The 19,073-nt window shown below is 42.9% G+C and overlaps 1 protein-coding gene across 2 annotated transcripts in view; it reads right to left on the reverse strand.

Moving 5' to 3' along the window:
• Window positions 1-19,073, reverse strand: part of MEGF6 (multiple EGF like domains 6) — a 1,002,006-nt gene that overhangs the window by 758,421 nt on the left and 224,512 nt on the right. For both annotated transcript variants that reach the window (XM_069239937.1, XM_069239938.1), the window contains exon 4: window positions 17,092-17,196. In XM_069239937.1, the coding sequence (XP_069096038.1) occupies window positions 17,092-17,196 (105 nt within the window). The remainder of the gene's footprint in view (window positions 1-17,091; window positions 17,197-19,073) is intronic.

Consider the following 19,073-nt stretch of genomic DNA (forward strand, 5'->3'; position numbering starts at 1 on the left):
CAGATATTTCCAGGACTGAGTATCTGCAAAACCCACAATGTAACATTAGACCTTTTATGTTCCCAATACCCTGCGGGGCTAGACGTCCCAACACACATAGAGGGAAGAGTAGAGAAAAGACACCTCCCTTGTTGTAACATGCACACAGAAGAAAAAAAAGCAAGGCACATCTCCCTGAAATCTCCGAAATCAAAACTAAAGAGTACTGTGTTAACACCATCCATACCAAAGTCCCTAAACACCAAAAACTTAACATCTCACAGACAAGTCTGTCCTCATTCTATGCCCATTCTGACAATGTAGCAGAACACATATTCCCCGCAAGACAAAAGACAACAACAACGCACCAGGAAGGGCAGAGAAACCTCTACTTAAAATGCAAAGCAGCCGAATTGCACTCTGTGAAGATAGCAAATGCACCTCTGCGCTTCCTTACAAAGTCACCGGAGAAGGACAATTACACCCCTCACCACATCACACATTTACAGCATCCAACAACTAATGCAAACGAATAGAGAGAACACACCTAATCACAAAAACTGATGGAGAAAAATAGACCGCTCCTTCCACATCACAAGCAGAAAACTGTCTAAGGAAAACTCCCAAATTCATTCTTTTACAATACAGATTAGCCCTCCTCACTGGTCATTTTGCACTGCAAATGAGCCAGAAGAAAATTCAAAGAGTGTGGATCCCTGTGGACCATATCCTGGTAGGTAAGATCCACCTCTGTCCAAAGCTTTGTTTAAGCTGTGCTGCCCTTCGGGCCCTGATTAAGAGTGTGGGAACTCCTGGAGAAGTATCTCCTCGTAGAATCCACTTTTCGCCATCATGAGTGGAATGACTTCCCAAGGTTTTTGGTAATACCAGGTGTGCAAATACCAGGCCAGGTACTCCTGGGTCTGGAAAGTCTGGTTAATATATTTCTGCCATCGAAGAAACCAGGCATGCTTTCACCAGGTGTGGATGCACACCCAGTTAAAACAATGGAGGAGCAGGCTGAGGACATGGACACAGCCCAGCCCCTGCCAGACCACTACAGCATCATGAAAAGAGAACCTCCTACTCAAGCCCAGTCCTTCGCTTAAACACTTTCATTCCCAAACAGCAAGGCTTGGCGTGAGTTGGCACCTGCCACTTACAGAGCTTCCAGCAAAAGGATGTGGCCTGGTGCAGTCAGGGCCCTACCCTACTACAGCACCTGCATATGGGGAGCAGACTGAGCTCCTTGAGTCCAGGGTGACAGCCCCTCCCCCACACAGTCACTCCACTTTGAAGAACGACAGCCCCTGGCAAATTGCAGAGTGGCTCTGCCTGCTCCCTTCAACCACCAGTCCACTCGCACAGAGCACAACATGGCTGCTCACCCAGCGACCCCTGAACCCAAAACCCCGCGGTCTGGCTGAAACCTGCTCGGAGCAGGCAGGAAATGGCAGCAGAACTGGGGATAAACAAACAGGAGAGGACCTGGTGTTCCTAGGTCTCTACAGTTATTCGCCATATTGGACACAACATTTATATTTAGAAGAATTTGAAGCTGAGATATTGGTCAGAATCTGAGAATTCTACCTCCCACCCCCCGTAGCTCAGCACCAAACTTTTCAGGCCCTAAGTCGGATGAAAGATGTTGACTGTGAGAAACTAAAGAGATCCAGCCAAAGAGCGTTTCACTGTTTATTTTGAAAAACATCTTGTGCCATTGCACACAGCATGCGGACACTCTATCTCCTTGTGGAAAGATAGTCTAACAAGCTTTTCAGAACATCTGCAAACAAACGAAGAGAAGGCTTTAATCTGTCTCTCTGGGACCAGGAAGCTGGCCTCTCACTGATCCAAGGGAAGCAAGCCTGTCAACTTGGAGCATTTGAAGGCTTGCAAACAAAATCCAAGGGACGCGTTTGTGGTGGGGACAGGATTCCATCGGCTTGGCTTTTAAGCATGTGACAACTCTGCATGTCAACTTGCATCAAATAGTGCCTGGGGCTTAGCTGTCAATCCTGTTTAGTCAAAGGTTGTTTTATGTGTTTGAAAATGCATCTTAACGTTTGTCCAGTCTTTAAAAAAGACTGTGCAGAGTCTCCAGGTTTTCTTTGCCAATACTTAGTCACTCTTCCCATCCTTTACAAGGCATCACCCTGGTGAGAATTCTATTGGTGTCTTGATGATTCCACCTAGCCTATTGTCCACTATTCCTATCTCTTAATTTCTAATATTACAATGATCTGCGCTACCAAACCAGTCCAACGATGTCGGCTACCCAGCCAGTTCAGTATGGACTGGTCTGGAGCCGAAAAAACGAAAGATCAATTATTTAAAATGCCCTCTCATGTGACTGTAGGTGGAGGGTAAGACCGGGTGAAGGTGCCCTAAAATAAGCTACTTTGGCCTGTGAGTTAAACTGCAGTACTTCCATATTAACACAAACTCCATTCCAATGTTTTTTACAGCCATGACGCGAAATGCCATTTGTGTTGAGGATGCCCTAATCTACCACAAGGTGTAGGGTTTAATGTGATAGTTTCAAAGTAATTTGCATAGTCTGGATTTCTTTCAAGCATTGTATTTGGTTTGCAGTAATATCTTTCCTGTAAATCACTTTAGGTTGCCTAATGGTTTTCTTTGACCTTACATCATCTTAAGGTAAAAAAACTACAGGGAGATATTTACAAGCCCCTTGCGCCTCCTTGCACCACCCGAGCATCATTTCTTTTACGTTAATGTGGCATTAGGGAGGCCATTTCCCCACGTCATATTTTCAAAGTGGCACAATGCATACATTGCGCCACTTTGTATTCCCTTGCGCCACCTTGTTCCTAGACCAGACATAATGTAAGCAACGGGCGGTCCCACGCAGGGAGGCCTTAAAAATGGCGCAGTGAAATTTACAAGCTTCCACTATGCCATTTTTGGCGTAATTTTTTACCCTTGCCCGAGGCAGGCTTTAAAGTGATGCTGCCATTATTTGCAATAGGCCTCCCTTGTCTTTGCAGGATTAGTGCCATCATTTTTGGCGATAATCCTGCAAAGCGCCACCATACCGTCAACATTTTTGATGCTATTGTCCTAACGTTCGCTATGGTGCACTGCATCGAAAATATGATGCACACAAGGTGTTGTTAGGGGGCGCAGGGCGACGCAAGAAATGTGGAACATCAAGACTGATGCGCCACTTTCTTGTAAATATGCCCCACAGTCTTAAGTGGGTTGTGCCCCACGAAGGAAAAGCCTTGCAACTGTTTTAGGATTATCTTAAAGCAGGACAAAAACCTGCATAAATGTGCCCTTCTTTTTGTTTTAAAAACGTTTTAAGTCTGCCTTATGCCAAGAGAAACGGTTACAAATCAGGCTTTTATTGTTGCTTACAAATTGCTTAACTCTTTCAGTTTTTTTTCTTTTGTACTGTTATTTGAACGAGGGCTCTGTAAACTCTTCTTCCCCTCTGCCTATTTCCCTCACAGGGTTTTGCTGCCATCTTACTTGTGAGCTTAATGTAGTCTATTGCCCTATCCCAGTCTGTCTCTTATGTAGCCTGACACAGACTGCATCTCTCTTCCCCCCCTCATCCAGAGGCTGACTTCATACCCACTTGCTGGCATAGCCTGTTCCGGCCCACCTGCCTGCTGCACTTCTATGCTCCATTTCTTACCTGCCACTATATCCCCAGTGCCCCTGGATGTATCTCCTCCCCTCTTCTTGCCCAAGGCCACTATCTGATCACTTCCAACCATTTCCTATAAGCAATCCTGAAGCCTGCCTCCTCCACTGGCTTACTCTCCTGTTTGACGCACAGACTCAAGAATCAGTGAGGGATCTGAGGAGGACTGTGCTGGTATTATTTGTTCTCTGGTAATAGTAATATAAGAGGTAAAATATTAACACAACAGTTGTTTCTTAGAGAGGGCTGGGTGGTACAAGGAAGCTTCTTCTCCCGCTCGTAGCATAGGAATTCTACTTTGTAACGGGATTGCTTGTGCGCTTCACAGAATACCAAATTGTGCATATAATAAAACTTACTATCTGAAATTCCAAAAGTTTCTTTCATGTCTGGAGAAAATGGCAAATTTTGCATATTTCCTAAAACTACTAGGTTGCTCAATTTTCTGCAGCGGAAACACAATTTTTGGAGTGTTGTAGGGCAATTATTGATTTGTGGTATTGCTGTAAATTTACTAAATGCAACGGATACAACTGAGTTCTGAATAGTTCCTCAGCAATTTGAATCCATCAACTCCACACTTATGTCAGTCTTTAACACCATTCTGTTCACATTATCCTCACACCATTGTCCTCCTCTCGTCTATAATCCAGTCATGATCCCTTGTCCACTTGTCACTTCTCCAATCAGAATTTACACTAGACTTTACTCTGAATCATTTTTTTAAACAAGTTTCTATTGTTTTTACTCTCTTTACATTGTCTTAAGAATAAACTGAATTATATAAACATTTTTATCAGTACAGTAAACACAATTCTCAAAATTTGGAGCATTAGCTACATATTCTCTTATTGTCATTACTTCAACACAACAGAATGTCTCCTACCAATTATGCAGTTCATATCCAGGGCATTTTAAGTAGGTTTTTTTAAAAATTACAACTCCATTATTCGATTTCAGCAGGAATTTCCCTCCCGTTAATTTCTCCTCTCTGTGCTCTTTCTCTCTAATCGTTTCTTACTATTCAAAGCAGCTCATGTCTTTCTCTGCAGTTTGCCCGTATTTTTTTTATTTCTTTGTGCACCCCTTACTTTTGTAAAAAGAAAAATCTGCCTGCATGTCCCATAACCATTCCTTATCAGTTGGACCTCTGCTCCCTCCCTACAACCTTATAATGTTTCGTCTGGTCACCCAGAAACAAATTACATAGCAGTTTTTGATAATTTGGGGTGATTGTTGCCCCATATTCCTAGCAACATAATTTTGGGGTCCCATTCTACTTCTGCATCTATAACTTTGGTCAATCATGCCCCAATTCTATGTCAGTATCTGGAGACCATGGTGCATTGCTATCAGGTGTGAATAATGGTTCCTCATTGTCCACATCTCATCAAATACAAGCCTGGTGATTGTATGTACCCAAATGTAAGGAGTTGACTATTTTTGTGGTAAACATGCCCATATTTATACTTTTTTAGCGCCGCATTTGCGTCATTTTTTTACGCAAAAGCGGCGCAAACTTAAAAAATACAATTGTATTTTGTAGGTTTGCGCAACTTTTGCGTTAAAAAGTGGCGGAAATGCGGCGCTAAAAAAGTATAAATAGGGGCCGCAGTATCTTAATCTGTACTACGAAAAAACCTGCCTTAATCACCACACCTCCCCCCGTCTTCCAGCAGGCCTGGGTCTCTCCCATTTACTCCTTAATTGACACTAATTCCTCGCGTGACTCCTTTGCGAGTGTTCTATATAATTTTATATTTTATACTTACCTGGGTATATATTTGAATAGCTGCGCATCCTGTTTGTCTGTGCCTTTGGGAGATAGGGATTAAATAAGTTACTTCTAATAGTGGTTTTGCAACTTGCACCACTGTCACTATCCAGACTCTAACGACAGGAACAATAACTTACAGAGGTGTCCACCCAACACAATCACACCCAGGTCCGAGAAAAAAAATAATTTTAATTTTAGGATGAAAACAAGTTGCTCCTTTCAACTCCAGCTAGTAAATAGTGGAACCTAAGCACAGCATGTGAATCTGTGATGTGGGTCATGCAGCAAGCCTAGCTGATTGAATGGCTATATGACATACAAGGCATGGAAAGTTAAAAGTAAAAAAAAATATTTTAATTTGACCATCCTATCCTTATTTTCACTCCTACAAATAGTGCTCAGTGACTGCAGGGAAAAGCATAGAGAAGTAGATTTTGGGGCATTTTCAGTGAAGCAGGCAGGACAGGAAGCAGAAACGAGGGCCTTCAGTCAGCAACTGGAGAGTAGTTTCATTTACACTCGGTGAACTGTGTTGGGAATGGTGGGATGTACTGGAGACAACCTAGGTCGGCACTGGTAGTAATGAAAAGACAGAGCGTGGCCTGAAAAAACTTGTGCATTTATCCTGGAACAAATTCAGGGCAGATTCTTGACCTGCCTCTGCTGCAAGACATGATGAAGAGGAAAGAGGAAATGGTCAGGGCACGTATAGTCTGCGCAGAACCTTTGCCTAAGGGAATTTACAGAAGGGTTTTGAAGCCAGAATCAATAGATAGGGCTATCAGGGAGGTAAACAGAGAAATGGGGTCTCCGATAAAGCAGGATTTAAGAAAACAAGGATATAAGAATTCAGTAGTTATGGGATCTACATATCCCTTTTGGTGGATGAATAGTATCTGTTGGAGCTACAAAGAATGATTTGCGGCAATAGTGAAGTAACTACAGGCTGGCATAAGGAATTGTGCAATGGAGCAGGGAAACTCTGCATGAGGGATATATGTAGTGCAGAGAATAGGAGATCCGGTGTTTACAACAGTAAAGGAGAATTGGTTCTTACAGAGGTGACAGGCCAGCGTAGATGGATGGGGAACTTTAAGCTACAGAGGATTGACAGGTTGCAAAGTATTAAGGGGGATTTTAGATACAAGAACGCATTAGGAGGATAAGTAGGTTCTAAGACGACAATGGAACTGAGAATTATATGAAAATGTATGTATATAGGGCAATATGGCCTCATGGAGCTTGTAATGCAAGCACAACCAACCATATTAAAACTCCCTTTTATACACATATTGGTTCCTGTCTTGACTGCACCTATCCAAACAAGAAGTCATAGGGGAGAACCCCATATTGTGTACCTCCGCACAGCGTAGGCAAGAAGTGAAGTATGAAAGTGCACAGACAGTGATATGCCATGGTCCCTGGGAGGTGAGGCTGAAGGTTTTCTGGTCATTGTTGTTCGGGATTAAGCCATTTTGATAAAAAAAAGGCACATGCCAGTAGTATATTTTTGGAAACTAACATGTTATTGATGCTCTGGTGATGGGTCAGCTTTGAAAGTTACTTTGACAAAGAGTAGGAACTCAGTATTAACTGGGGCTGTTTAGGTTACAGAGGTGCAGCGGTGTTTGATTTTCACAGTCAGAAGGCAAGCCCAGTTGGGAGCTTGTTATGGAGGACAGCGAGCTAATACGCTCTTGAGGACTGATACATCCAGAAGGATGAGGGAAACACAAATTACTGGAAAGCATTAGAATGATTCATAGATTCTATGGAATGGTAGCAATTCAGGATGGCTGAGAACTGAAAGGACATGTGGGTGAGGTAAGATGGAAGGAAAGATCAGCAGCTGAAGCTGTAAGGATTCTCTCCTTACATCAATTGCAGCAGAGGCTCCTGCATTCCTAGCCACAAGGCCTACTGCGGCTTTTGCCTTCTTTGCTGCGCAGCCCAAGCCGGCTTCCACATTATTTGCCACGCGGCTATCAGCATTTCTCAGCTGCTCAACCACGTGGGACTTGGAGACCCCAGGTGGTGTGTTGCTGGCACGGTAGAGACACAATGACATCTCCCACCGCCACCATCTTGGATTGGCTACCATTCAGGTACCAAAGGGCTCATTATTACATGCGAGCTTCTGACATTCGCTGCATGCAGAGAATTCAGTATCAACAGTTTTTGCACATATTTGGCACTAATTATATATTACTTTCAAGTGATAGAATCCATATATTATTCTCTTTTCTTTTTTCCACTCTAAGATGGCTAACCCTTTTCCTTCCTAGTCACTTCTTGCTTTCTTACTATAAAAGTTGATTCTGTCATGAGGCCAGTTGCGTCACAATTGATTCTTGGTTGCTCTCTCTCCTAGTCTTCATGGATTTCCACAGTTACCAGTTCTTCTCATATTTTGGTTCCTGTTGTCCCCTAAATCCTGATTCTAGTCTGGAACAGCGTCAAGTTTTTTTCTTAACTCGCGTTTTTCCCTTCTTGCTACGTTATTGCAGTCTATGACTCCTGGTTGCCATTCTGGAGTCTGCCTCTGGTGATAAACAGCCCTATCTTCACACCAAGATGTTTTCTCCAGCATCGCCTAGAAGACCAAGTCATGACAGAAGATAGATGGATTTTAAGCAAATTTGTTCATGCTAGTCTGTAAGGTGACTGGACTGGTACACCAACTACCTTAAGCAGTTTAGACACACGCCTATCTCACTTAAGTGGCTTGTAATACATGCCTGTCATGTTTCCAAAATCCCACTTAATAGCACCTTGCAGCTATTGGACAACTTAAACTCTTGAGCAGAAGGCCCATCCGTTTACGCACAAACATCTGCTGCATGTTCAAAGAAGTACTCATTTGTTTAACACAAATTTGCTGACATCTGCGCTCACTCTTTAGCATCTTTGGGTCGTGCACACAGACCTGTGGGACCTCCATGGCTGCGCTGCATCCCCTGTCAGTTTCACAAAAGGACTTGTGAATTTAGGACAATGACCTTCAAACCTTTTAATGCTAGGCCCCCTCTAGTGTCAAATAATAAACCAACAACTATTTTTATCACTATTATTCTATAAAATGATAAGTAATGACAAACCTGACAATAACTGGGGATAGAGGTCATGCACACAAAGAAATATAGAAAAATCTAGTAATAGAGAACAAATCTAGACGCAGTATTGATAGTCAGTTTAGCACAATAAATTGCATGCAGTGTAAAACACCTCATAGCCAGACTAAAGTTCCAAGTGGGATCGAGTAGCAGAGGGACATTTCAAAGAGCTGGGCTCCAGTATCTGTGCAAGTGGTGGGACCACTTGGTAACGATCAACACGTGTAACATTTTAAACATAGCTGCTACATTCTGCTGTCAATTTTACAAGCACATTCAAATACATAATTGCCAACTTGCTATTGACAGCAATGCCAGCATAAAAAATATACTTTATTAGAACTGAGGGACAAAGGCACTAGGATTGTCTGGAAGCTCCTTGACACCTATTTCTGGCTATGAGATGGCAGGAAAAATTATTTACGGCTAGCCTATTACAGAGGGGCTCACAATCTGTTTTCTTTCACTAAATCACAGCACTGTTTTTAGCATGGAATCTGTCTGCCATCTCCAGGGATAGTCCATTTACTGCTGGTGGGCAGAAGCTCGTGCTCCCTTGGCATCCATTCATGTGCTCCCCTCGCCTGGCCAGGGTGGCCCGCACTAAGGTTTGAAAGCCACTGGTTCAGAACAGATATTGATGAGCGTGCTTGTACTAGAAAATGATGTTTGTACATGCACTAGAATTTGTAGAAAAAATAATGGGTGCATTTCTACTGTGCTGGCCACACACACTTCTTGCATCCAATAAATACTAATAGGGTCACCTAGGCAAGTGTATTCCGGGTTAGCAAGGACAAGTATCATCCTAAGGAGAAGCCCGTTGCTCAGCCCAATATACACTACACCCATCGCCCATCTGGCATATGACCAAACACTCCATCACAACGTTTCACCCTCAACATTCCAAAATGAAGGGCACGACATACACTGCAGGATCCAATCGATGGCAATCTTAAAACTGTAGGAAAATGAACACACTCTCCAGCACTGAAGAAGTATGAAGCATGATTGCCTCTCTTGGAGCTACAGCAGCCACATCCTAGGACTCCTCTCAATGGATTCCTTCCCTTCATTGAAAACTGACACCCTAGAAGTATACTTGGTGGATTTGAGAATTGATATTGAGCTCCCCACAGTTCATCAATAAAACAATAAGTTTGAAGCCCCAAAACAGCCCCATGCCTTCTCCTTCCATGGGCAGCAGGCACTTATATTTCCAAAGACCTCGTGTGGTGACTACATTGAGTTTCAGGTTCCTTACACATCCATTGGCCCCTCTGAAGCACAACACACCATGAATACAGGTTCAATACAATGATAACCTAATTCTGGATGGTTCATACAGAAAGGTTTATTTCTGGTTAACATGTAGGGGTACCTCCTTAAACAAATCTAGGTTTCTTCTTAAATCATATTCTCACACAAACACAAGCAGGTGTTGTCTCTTCATTGTCCCAAAATACTCTGAAGCCTAAAGTCCAACCAGAACGTAGCAGAATACTCCTTTACAGATTTGTACGCCCCCACAAGTGAGTGGCTTAGCAGATCAAACACCAGACGTGAACAATAGCACAGGACACTATTACTTCATCAGGAAAGCGTCCCAATGTGAGCCTTTGGAAGGAGAGGCACCAGTTTTTATGTCTACTAATTGACAACCCTGGTAAGAGGAGCAACCAGCCAACCTGTCACAATTACTAATGAGTAAGATAATCAAAGGGACGATTTTATTAAGTTCCTCTGGGGATTGAGGCGACAGGAGGAATTGCAGGCAAACAGATTGAAGTGGTGTGCCAAAAAGGCAAAAAGGGAGAGTCTAGGTGGAGTGCCTATCAGAACACAGATTCATGCACTAGTGCGCATGTACCCGCCACTGCAGCTTTGTCTGGGCTTATCTAATGCCAGCCCAGAGACTAAAGCGTTGTGTGATGCTTTAGAGCCAAACCCACACGTGATGCACAGCACCCTCACTGACTGAACACAGTGCAGGCACTTTAGGCTTCAGGCCTGTGCCTCCCGAGGCTGTGTGTCAACCAGCCAGGGTGCACCTTTCCCAACTTGTCACTGGGAGGTGTGGAATCAGCAGCCATTGCTAAATGCACTTCACGCTGTGACAAGCTAGGAAAGAAGTGGGGCTCACTAGGAGCCCTGCAGCACTTTGAGAGCTTCTGACTCCTACTCGAGTCCCAACTGCAGCCACTTCTCACTAACACGTTAGTTTAGTGACAATCACTGGCTGTTATTTGCAGCACTTTCAAGGTTAATAGATTTATCTCTCTCTGCTGTTGGCACTATAGTTAAATATTCCTTTTGAGCTGCACAACTTTTACTACTCTTAAAAACAGCTCTCCAATTCTCCCTCTCAGCCCTGTTAATACCCGTTTGAGAACACAAACATTCAATTAAAAGAGAAGGAGCAGGTCCATCGTTCTAAAGCTGGAAACTTTGTGCAGCAGTGGTTGTAAGTGACAATCTAAATATTTGCCAACTGGTTCATGTATGGAATTTAATGGAGGAACGATAGGTCTGAAAGGTGGCTTCATGAGATTCTTATGTATCTTTGGTAAAAAATATATGCTAGGAGTTCCACGATTGCTTTGTATGAGATAACATAAGTCAGCCTCTGTGATTGTGCCCTCGATGGCTGCTTTATTAAAAATATCACATACAACATATGACAAATTGTTTTGTGGAATTAGACTCGAATTTCATACATGTAGAATTGTCACTAACATGATCATTCACATTCTCAACATAAAAAGATCTATCCATAATAACAACTATAGCCCCACCTTTGTCCGAATTATAAGAATAAACAGAACTTTTCTAGTAGAACTCAAGACATAAAGAATGTATTATACTTTGGATGAATGATTCAAGAAACAGGGACAATATGGTGTACCAAGACTGAACTTCTCCTGTCGGAGTGCAGCCAGGAGATGCTGATCCTGACCAGGGGAAGCACAACCTATTCAGTTAATTACCGATAGAACATGTTCACCAGAGTATTCACTGTGCTGTAAGCATATGCAGAAGCATGGATAATGCACTGTTGGGATACTAAACGAAGACATTGATTCTGTTTAGGAGCTTCATAACTGAGCTCTGTTATGGTACAAAGGGATTCAGGAGTGTGCTCCCTTGTAACATGGATAGCCACCATCACCCAAACTGATCTTGACATTGTAGCACTGCTAGGTTTGTGCTGCAGATCTGAGTTGGATAGTTTCTGGATAAGAGAAGGATTTGTTACCAGACAATCTAAACTAAGTCATTGTCTTGGGGCTTGTTTAGGGATTATTTGGCTGATGGATGCCAAGGTTAAGGTGAGCAAGCGATCTACATGGAAGCAATTAAATAAATGTCTTTTGGTAACTAGATTTGTGTGGCAATCGATGTCCAATCCAGTGGCAGGGGTCACTGAAATATATGGCAAAGTAAAACAGAAGTAAATTATGCACTTTATTGGACTATTGAAGATAAATAATTCAGGACATGTGTCATTACTATCTAACTATTTTGCCATTTTAACACACATTGACACGATAGGCACCCTAATACCAGTGGCGGCTGCCACTGAACAGGGGTTGCGGGTCGGGGATAAAAAATTAAAAATAAATAAATAAATAAACAACTTACCTTGCCCGTCGGGAGATGGGTTTGTCTCCTCCGTCCTCGCCTGGAAGCACACGAGCTCCTAGACTCCCCTCAGACAATCACGATGCTGCTGTCACCAGCATGACAGCAGCGTTGTGAGTGGTGTGAGTGGCCTGCTTCAGCACTCATAGAGGGAGTGAAAGCCTGTGCACTTTCTCCTCCTAGCTGTCTCATACAGCCAGGAGGAGAAATGCAAAGTCCGCATGTGTATTTTGCCGGCCCAACATGGCATGCGCACTTATGGTGCACAAACCACAACCCCTCCAGCCTCGCCCTGTCCTAACCTGTCTCAGCGAAAAATAAAATGATGATAGCATTCCATTATTATCATTTTATTTTTCTTTCTGCTACAAGCAACGGGGTGACGCTCCTCCGCCTTAGCGGAGTAGCCGCCGCTGCCTAATGCTGTACAAAATCATAGATTTGTTGAGAAAAATGTTATTCAGCAAACGCAAGTCAATGTAATTCACCAACAATTAATGATCTTGTCTTGCACGAAAACACAAGAAGACATTTTATTAACACTGTCCTTTAAATTCTCAGAGTGAACTAGCTTAGCCAGACACATACTGTACACCACTGAGCAGAAAACAAACTTAGCTTCTACAATCATGTTATTAAAAGATGTGCCAATTTAATCTGTACATCCCAGAGTGTTTTGAATGTCATTTCTATTTCAGGTCTACTCTGTGTTTCAATTTTGGGCATCTGAAAGATCCTCCTTGCATTAGGATACAGAACATTAGCACTGTTTTGTACAAAGTCTATTTACTAGGCGCCCTAAGATTCGGGTGGTAAGATCTTACAATGAGATGCATAATTTTTAAGTTTCCTCAATCTATGCTGGTCTCTTGAAATATCTGTTGTTTGGAAAACAGTGAGTGAGAAATAACCGCAATGTAGACAATGATATCTGTAATGTGAACGAGATTTTGTAAGAATAAATGAGTCAAGGCATTATAGTAACACTCACTGTCCAATAGAGTTGAGTTAACACTGCAAGAATAAAGTTTACATGAGAACCAAAGTAGAAAGTATTATTTCCACCTTCACTGAAGTACACTTAGGTGTTTTAGGTTTTAGCCATAAATTATTGGTATTAGTATCCTCTGGGCATAACTGAACACTAGGGTCAGCAAATGAAAGGTGACCTGTAAACGTTTGCTAATGTCTGGTACAGTGTAGTTTCTTGCCTGTGTTTTTTTTTCTGTTAAAACTAGAAACCAATTTAGATTGAGAATAACGTGAGAAGTGCAGTAAATCAGTCTTTACAAAAAAAAAACTGTGGCTGCGGACTATCATATTGCTAATGGCCTGGATCCTTATTTTTCATGGTTTGTGTTGTCTGCTTTCTGTTGTGATCCATATTTCAGGGGCGTAGTTTGGTCTGTAAGATTGGGGGGGTGAGTGTCAGATTTCCCAACAATCACGCTGGCACATAGGCCCTCATTCCGACCCTGGCGGTTTGAAACCGCCAGGGTGGAGGGCAGAGGAAGCACCGCCAACAGGCTGGCGGTGCTTCCCGGGCCATTCTGACCGCGGCGGTAAAGCCGCGGTCAGAAAAGGGGAACTGACGGTTTCCCACCGGTTTACCTCTGGCCCAGGGAATCCTCCATGGCGGTGCTGCTTGCAGCGCCGCCATGGGGATTCCGACCCCCTTCCCGCCAGCCTGTTTCCGGCGGTGTAACTGGCGGGAACGGGTGTCGTGGGGCCCCTGGTGGCCCCTGCACTGCCCATGCCACTGGCATGGGCAGTGCAGGGGCCCCCTAACAGGGCCCCACAAAGATTTTCAGTGTCTGCTTTGCAGACACTGAAAATCGCAACGGGTGCCACTGCACCCGTCGCACCCCTGCAAATCTTTTAGAAATCGCCCGCCGGCCCAGCGGGAAAGTTAGAATGACCGCCGCGGTCATTTGACCGCGGTGTGGTCTTTTGGCGGTTTCCGCCCGGCGGGCGGTGCCCGCCGCCCGCCGGGGTCGGAATGACCCCCATAATGTTGAAGTACATTATACAACAAGCTGGCACACAAGAGGGACGTAGGGGCAGCGGAAGGGGAGAGGGATGCAGATTGATAGGCGCACTAAGTGAAAGAAAGCACATTATTTTGTGAATAACCAACATTTTTTAAGTATGCACAAACATATTGAAGGAGAGCGTGTGTGTGCATTTTTGTTTCACATCCATGCATACAAGGCCCTCCACGACCTAGGTCCGTCGGCCTCAACCACGGCATCACCTTCTATTTCCCCACTAGACCTCTCTGCTCCGCTCAACAAGCACCAGCCACCGTACTCCACGTTCTGAAGACCTTTGCTGGTGGGAGATCCTTCACCTACCTAGCAGAAAAGAACTGGAACACCCTGCACCTCAAGCAGTGACCCTCACTACCCCAATTCAAGAAGGAGCTTAAAACCTGGCTCTTTGACTGAAGATCAGAGGACAACCCCCTTAGGGCCTTGAGACCCTTACAGACGAGTTGTTGCACTTTATAAACTCTGATTGATTGACTGATTGATTGTGTCAAATTCCTGGTGAAATCCGACATGACATCTCACCATACCAAGCTAGAAGCCTCTGTACCCAACTATTTATCACAAGATACATTTGTTAGGGGGTGTAAAACCCCACACACCCCTCTGAAACTATGATCCTGATGTCAGTGGCATTGTTTTTTTCTGTGTTTTACATGAATAAACCCTCCTTAAGAGGACGTGTGCCCAAGAACTCCAGAGAAGAACTTCTTAGCTGAGAGAATGTTTGGCAGAAGATCTGCTGGGAATATCTGGACATCCATCATTATGAATGTTTCTCGCTGCTGACATAACCACCCTCCCAGTGAATAACTGGCTGCCTCAGGCCACAGCATTCCCAAGTACATAGAGAGAAATGCATATTTTCGTTAATGCATTAATCCTTTCACATTGCAAAATACATTATATATTATATATTTAAACAATATACAAGGAAATGATTGTCATAGGCTCGAATGTAGATACTTAAAATAACTCAGATGTGTATGATCCATAAACTGCCTGATCCGGTAGCCTTGAGATCAACTTAGTAGCCAATTTTAACTCAAATTTGGAAGAAAATCAGGTATGGATCTAGGGTAGACCTCTTGAATGGACAGACAGGATGTCTTACGGCCAGGTTCGATAATTACGTGACTCAGATTTACATCAACACTTTTAAATGAAGTCTAGAGCTAAAAGAAGAGTTTTTTTTGTAATAATTATTAGATAAATAAATTAATTGAACTAAATAGGCATCATCGCTCTGAAATTTCATGAGGGTGTGGTGCCAGAATATTGTACGGCATACATACCATATACTAAATATCGATAATAATATCGACCCATTGTGGTTACAAATTTGAAATGTACACCGAATGGAACGATGTTTTAAAGAATAATTTAGGACACAACAGGTGATGGTTATGATAGTCTAACATACAAATCACATAACGCCCTATAGACAATGCACTGGCTAAGATGAAATAAGATCCTTTGGCTCCTTGAAAGCACAATCCTTTATGGCCTATGTTTTTACCTGCAAAGATCTAATAATCTTTAACTTTAATCATTTACAATGAAAGTAATACGCCTTAATTTCACTCGAATGTTTATCAATTAAATTGAATGTTTCAATAATAATACAGTTTAAAATCTACTGGAACAGTGAATTGAACTACAGTTCTCTGTATTCCACTTGAAAACTGTCAAATGTGTTAGAATCCTGCAAATCAGTGTGTGATCTGAAACTAGCCAAACGCAGATTCCGGATGAATTTATGTACAACGTATGTGCTTGCTCGTAGTTACATGTTACTACTGTGAGTTAACCTATCACACCGCACATGAACAATGATGTTCAACAAACCACTGTAAAACAAGTGACACGTATAAAACGACCATTAATGGACTGGAGTATGCAGACTGTGCCCAGAAGTGACACTGGGCTGTGTAATGACCCGGTGATACTGCTTTCAAAGAATCTTCTTCTTGTGTTCTCGCTGTGATCTTTGGCTTGATTAAAAACGTCCCTAAAGACAATCCTCTGCAATGTTTGTGTTTACAAAGTCTTAATAGAAACTGCTAATTGTCAGTAAAGAGATACTTCAATCAAAAACAGCAAGTTTTCGTCAGTGTACCCAGTGCATTGATGGTGGGGATGGTGGGAACGTGTTAGCAACAGGGACATGTGAAAACATATGTTGGTGGAGTCTTTAAGCTGGTCATTTGTCTCCCTGTCTTTGTGGGAGAGCGTCCTGTTGTGAAACACTGGCTCTCTTGTTCAGGGCATGATTTGTGACCCATGGGACTCGACCCTGGGGTCGCTCCCCATGAAGCTGTGCTCTGTATCTGCCTCTTTCCCTAAAAATGAATCAGCTCTGCTGGTCACTTAAAATAAAACCAAATTGACATTTTAATGACCAAACAACATGCTTAAAAAGGGCAAGATTGACGCTAGTGAAGTGTTGCGTTTCCAGCATAAAAAGGTAAACACAGAAAAAGTATTCCCCATCATGGCGTCTCCATTGCAAGAAGCAGCTGGGCACTGACCTACAGGGCTGCTGTTCCAGTCGCGCATGGTGGGCCCTCCCAAGAAGCTATACTTATCACCTGTCTTGCTGGTCCAGCTCAGCATCTGCACTCTTTCCTCTACAAGCATCACATTCCTAAAGTGTAACCAACAATGTCTGACAATGTTCCGAACAGATGCGTGTGACATTTGAACTCTGCACGCTCAATAGGTCAACAGAGTGGCAGGTGAAGAGTGACCACTGGTCAACAAGCCAACAAAGAATGTGTGTATATTTTATTTGCCAGACTGACTGCCTGTATTCCCAGATCTTCGAAGACACTTGATACGTGAAACACTGCTCACCATACTGGCACCGGGGACCCTGGAATCCTGCGGGGCAATGGCATAGCTGAGATGATCCGCCAACGCATTCTCCCCCATTGAAGCACACTCCATTACTGCAGGCCGCTGCAACAGAAGAAGTGCAGACAGAAAGAAGAAAGACATTAGGGTGTGGAACAAAACACAATTTAGTCACACGGAGCATCTCTGGTTTTAATCCCATAAAAAACAAGAATTGCTTTAACATGTAAGGGCTTGTGGGCTGGGAGGTACTCTAACTTTCTTAGGTTTGTGTTCCCTTGCATCCCATCTACTATGTAAAAGTGATAGGAAGCCAGAAGGCATCAGGATCCCTCATTCGTCATGTGGAGCACGTAAAGTATACCCTCTTCTCCGAATATGGAAATAATAGTTGTGCATTACGCACCTCATCTAAAGTGGGGTGGAGAATAGCCTGATTACACATTTACTGCAAAGTAATTGCCACAGACATGCTTGGAGCCACTTGGCTAGTTGGAGAACTCTGGGGATGCAAAGACTTGTGATGCCAATTCACTTCAACATGTTGCTATCACTATGGTTTTTTTACCATCTTCAAAACATATTACATAAAGTGTGCGCCTGGGGGCACTACATAGGTGGGAGGAAATAGAATGTATACTATTCGCATATTGCAAAGGGGATAAATTATTCAGAGTAGCACCTACCTAAGAATAAACGATCCTTTCAACCAATCATATTGCTCCATGTTCATGGCACTAATTCCTCCACTTTTTAAATCTCGAGTGGATATTGTGTATTTGTGTTATCCCTTTAGCACAGGATATTTGTTCAGTGCTAAATACGCAGAGTGCTTTGCCTAGGTAACAAGAGTATATGCCTAACAGCACTAAGACAAGCATAGGGTGGTTGGCACTAGGTTTCAACTACTGCAACCTAGAAGGCTAGTCAGAGGGGATTTTTATTGGGAGGTTTCGTTTTACAATTATGATACTTTCACATACAGAAACATGCACCTATGGTCCACCACAGAACAGAACAGAAACAAGTGAAAGATGGCTGCTAATGCCGGTTTTCATATTTGTCATGTGAAACTAGGAAGATGTACCTCATTGCTAGGAGAGGTACACTTCTTTTGCATGATTGGCTTTGATAGTTATAATATTGGGAACTGGCTATGTGGACATTGATAGGGAACTGAGCTCAAAGTGACTGTAAACTATTGGGAACTGAGGAGCTGTAGTTTTATGATTGATATTATATAGTTCCAATACATTAGATTGTACTAGATGCCTCTGAATTTAGTTCTGTAAGGCAATTTAATGTTTGATGCCTGCTTGTTAGAAATTGGGGATCTAGTTGGCAGAGGTATGCACCCTGTCCAAGTAGGGACAACAACCCTCACCATGGTCTGTCAGATACACACCCTGTATTAATTAACCTGTTCTCACCCTCTGGTAGCTTTGCACAGGGCAGTCAGGCTTAACTTGCGAGGTAATATGCAAAGTATTTGTGCGATACTTAAATTACTGTAACACAGTAAAAAACACCACAAAATTACCACACCAGTTTAGAAAAATAAAGAATATTCATCAGAATAAAACAAAACCAAAATGTCAAAAATCCAATAAATAGAAGTCAAGATATGAATTATTAAAGATTAAATAAAAAAACAGTGATTAGAAGTCAATAGCACTAAAAGTTTACTTAAGGTCATGCCAGAAAGGGGTAAATCCTAGGTTCAGGCCGACTGTGATGGCGAGTAGGCTGGCTAGAGCACTCACCAGGAGTCCACTGAAAAATTACCTTGGATGGATTCCAAATATATGTATACCTGTGGGGCGGTGGTGATCGTGCCTTTGGAAGTGGTGATTTAAGCACTAATTCTTTCACCATCATGAAGAATAACATATTCAAAGATATATTGCTATATTACCAGCACATGATTACCACCAGCCCTGTTTGGCTGCCAGTTGTTGTAACAACTTAGATCCCAGGTAGTC

Source organism: Pleurodeles waltl, chromosome 6 (assembly GCF_031143425.1).
Source record: "Pleurodeles waltl isolate 20211129_DDA chromosome 6, aPleWal1.hap1.20221129, whole genome shotgun sequence".
NCBI lineage: Eukaryota > Metazoa > Chordata > Amphibia > Caudata > Salamandridae > Pleurodeles > Pleurodeles waltl.